The sequence below is a fragment of the Telmatherina bonti genome, assembly GCF_933228915.1.
Source record: "Telmatherina bonti genome assembly, chromosome: 1".
Classification (NCBI taxonomy): Eukaryota; Metazoa; Chordata; class Actinopteri; order Atheriniformes; family Telmatherinidae; genus Telmatherina; species Telmatherina bonti.
The window spans coordinates 44,753,375-44,756,424 of record NC_136619.1 but is presented as its reverse complement, the minus strand read 5'-3'; the positions used below and the strand labels follow the sequence as shown (position 1 = coordinate 44,756,424).

The 3,050-nt window shown below is 46.1% G+C and overlaps 1 protein-coding gene across 1 annotated transcript in view; it reads right to left on the bottom strand.

Moving 5' to 3' along the window:
* LOC306756691 (calcium and integrin-binding family member 2-like) overlaps positions 1-2,756 on the bottom strand; it is a gene marked incomplete at both ends in the record, with an annotated part of 9,736 nt that extends 6,980 nt beyond the window's left edge. Inside the window, 2 exons of the mRNA XM_079241519.1 lie at positions 929-963; positions 2,706-2,756. Coding sequence (XP_079097645.1) covers positions 929-963; positions 2,706-2,756 — 86 coding nt within the window. The remainder of the gene's footprint in view (positions 1-928; positions 964-2,705) is intronic.
* Positions 2,757-3,050: the final 294 nt, after the last annotated feature.

Sequence of the window (3,050 nt, the reverse complement as noted above, 5' to 3'; positions counted from 1 at the left end):
TGAACCGATGCTGGGTGCAGCGATGGAGACCACCTTGATGGCCTCTCTCACCATCCAGATCAACGTGTCCACCTCCCAACGCCCTGCCTGTGTGGTGGAAGAAGGGAAGGAGGGGGGTCCGGGGATTTAGGTCCCGAGGGAAGCGCCCCTCCCTCAAGAAGATGAGCCACCTGCGGCACGAGGCACATCCCCCATTCCCGGGGCCCCCGAAGGCCAGGACAGGCCAAGGGCAGCTGCCCCAACAACCAGGGCCCTCAGCAACACCAACAAAGGAGCCGCCACCGGCCCCAGAAGGCACCAACGAACCACATGCAAAAGTGGGGGGGGGGGGGGGGGGGGGGGCAAAGAAGAGGAGGGGCGGGAGAAGGAGAGACAGACCAAGGGCCCACCGCCCCCACACCCCTAGGAGACGCCCCCACCCAGAGACACGTTGCATTCCCTTCTCCTTTACACACCAACACATTCACACCCCCTCACCATCAGCCTGGTATACACACACATCTACACACACACACACCTACAGACCCACACATCTACACACACACACACACCTACAGACCCACACATACATCTATACACATACACACCCATTCTAACAGATACACGGCCAAAAGTTTAGTCCACCTCCAAAACCCTACATCCCACTCCCCCCCCTGCCCACCACAAAACACCCCTTCTCATTCTACCTACCCTAGAACAAACCACCACAACTCCCCACTTCTCTCACTGAAGTCCTACCCCCTTCCTAATCATGACCCTTCACCCCCCTATACACCTACATACACATGCACCCCCCCAGTCCTCCATATCATGTCGACTCTTATTGATCTGCCAAGGCAACAGTGTCGATGATGTCACAGTTTACAGCAGTCAGCTGACCTGCACCTCCTCCTCTTCCTCGGTGAGGAAGGTGTGGATCTATACTCACCGCAGGATTTCCTTGCGAGTGAAAAAGGTGCAGTCCTGTAAACAAACAAAAAAAAACAGGATCAATGTCCTCAGGGAGGATCACATTTCAGTCAGCAGCATCATGTGAATGCAGATGGAGGACATCCACCAATCAGACGGTCCGCTCTGTCTGCTCCATCCTGTTGTTTGTTCTGTCTGTTCCACGTTCTATCTGTTCCGCGTTCTACCTGTTCTACATTCTATATGATCTACGTTCTATCTGTTCCACGTTCTATCCGTTCCATGTTCTATCTGTTCTACATTCTATATGGTCTACATTCTATCCGTTCCACCTTCTGTGTTCTCCATGTTCTGTCCGTTCCATGTTCTATCTGTTCTACATTCTATATGGTCTATGTTCTATCTATTTTACATTCTATCTGTTCCACGTTCTATCCGTTCCATGTTCTATCTGTTCTACATTCTATATGGTCTACATTCTATCCGTTCCACCTTCTGTGTTCTCCATGTTCTGTCCGTTCCATGTTCTATCTGTTCTACATTCTATATGGTCTATGTTCTATCTATTTTACATTCTATCTGTTCCACGTTCTATCCGTTCCATGTTCTATCTGTTCTACATTCTATATGGTCTATGTTCTATCTATTTTACATTCTATCTGTTCCACGTTCTATCCGTTCCATGTTCTATCTGTTCTACATTCTATATGGTCTACATTCTATCCGTTCCACCTTCTGTGTTCTCCATGTTCTGTCCGTTCCATGTTCTATCTGTTCTACATTCTATATGGTCTATGTTCTATCTATTTTACATTCTATCTGTTCCACGTTCTATCCGTTCCATGTTCTATCTGTTCTACATTCTATATGGTCTATGTTCTATCTATTTTACATTCTATCTGTTCCACGTTCTATCCGTTCCATGTTCTATCTGTTCTACATTCTATATGGTCTATGTTCTATCTATTTTACATTCTATCTGTTCCACGTTCTATCCGTTCCATGTTCTATCTGTTCTACATTCTATATGGTCTACATTCTATCCGTTCCACCTTCTGTGTTCTCCATGTTCTGTCCGTTCCATGTTCTATCTGTTCTTCATTCTATATGGTCTATGTTCTATCTATTTTACATTCTATCTGTTCCACGTTCTCTGTTCTCCATGTTCTGTCCATTCCACATTCTACCAGTTCTACATTCTATATGGTCTATGTTCTATATGTTCTACATTCTATATGGTCTACGTTCTATCTGTTCCACGTTCTATCAGTTCCATGTTGTACCTGTTCTACATTCTATATGGTCTACGTTCTATCTGTTCCACGTTCTGTGTTCTCAATGTTCTGTCCGTTCCACGTTCTATCTGTTCTACATTCTACATGGTCTACGTTCTATCTATTCTATATTCTATATGGTCTACGTTCTACCTGTTCTACATTTTATGTGGTCTACATTCTTTATGGTCTACATTCTATCTGTTCCACGTTCTGTGTTCTCCATGTTCTGTCTGTTCTATGTGTCTGTTATACTTTCTATCTTTTCTACATACTATATGTTCTACATTCTATCTTTTTCTGCATACTATATATTCTATCTGTTCTACATTCAATATGTTCCATGTACTGTGTTCTCCATGTTCTGTCTGTTCTATGTTCTGTCTTTTCTACATACTATATGTTCTACGTTCTGTCTGTTTCACATTCTGTCTGTTCCACGTTCTGCTCCATGTTCTACCTGTGAGGGAACAGTGGGATTCTGGACCCATGGTTCTGGTAAGTTCTGGTGAAGCAGGTCACCTGATACGCTTCCAGCTGCTCCTCTGTGAAGGTCGTCTGTTTGTTTCCCATCCTTCCAGCTCGATCCTCCCATCACACGGCTGCATCACACTGGAAGTTGCTGAGACTGCTTCACATCAGGGATGCCAACAATCCACATTCAGGTCCAGGTCCAGGTCCAGGTCCAGGTCCAGGTCCAGGTCCAGGTCCAGGCCTATGTCCAGCTCCACATCCAGATTCAGAACCGGCTGAGAGGTTTTTACTGCTGGATGCAGCACAAAGGACAATCTGCTTCTGCTGCCTCACAGGAGGAGGAAGGGTGGGAGGGGCGTCTGCTGCCTTCAGGTGCTGCTCAGTAAATCCTAC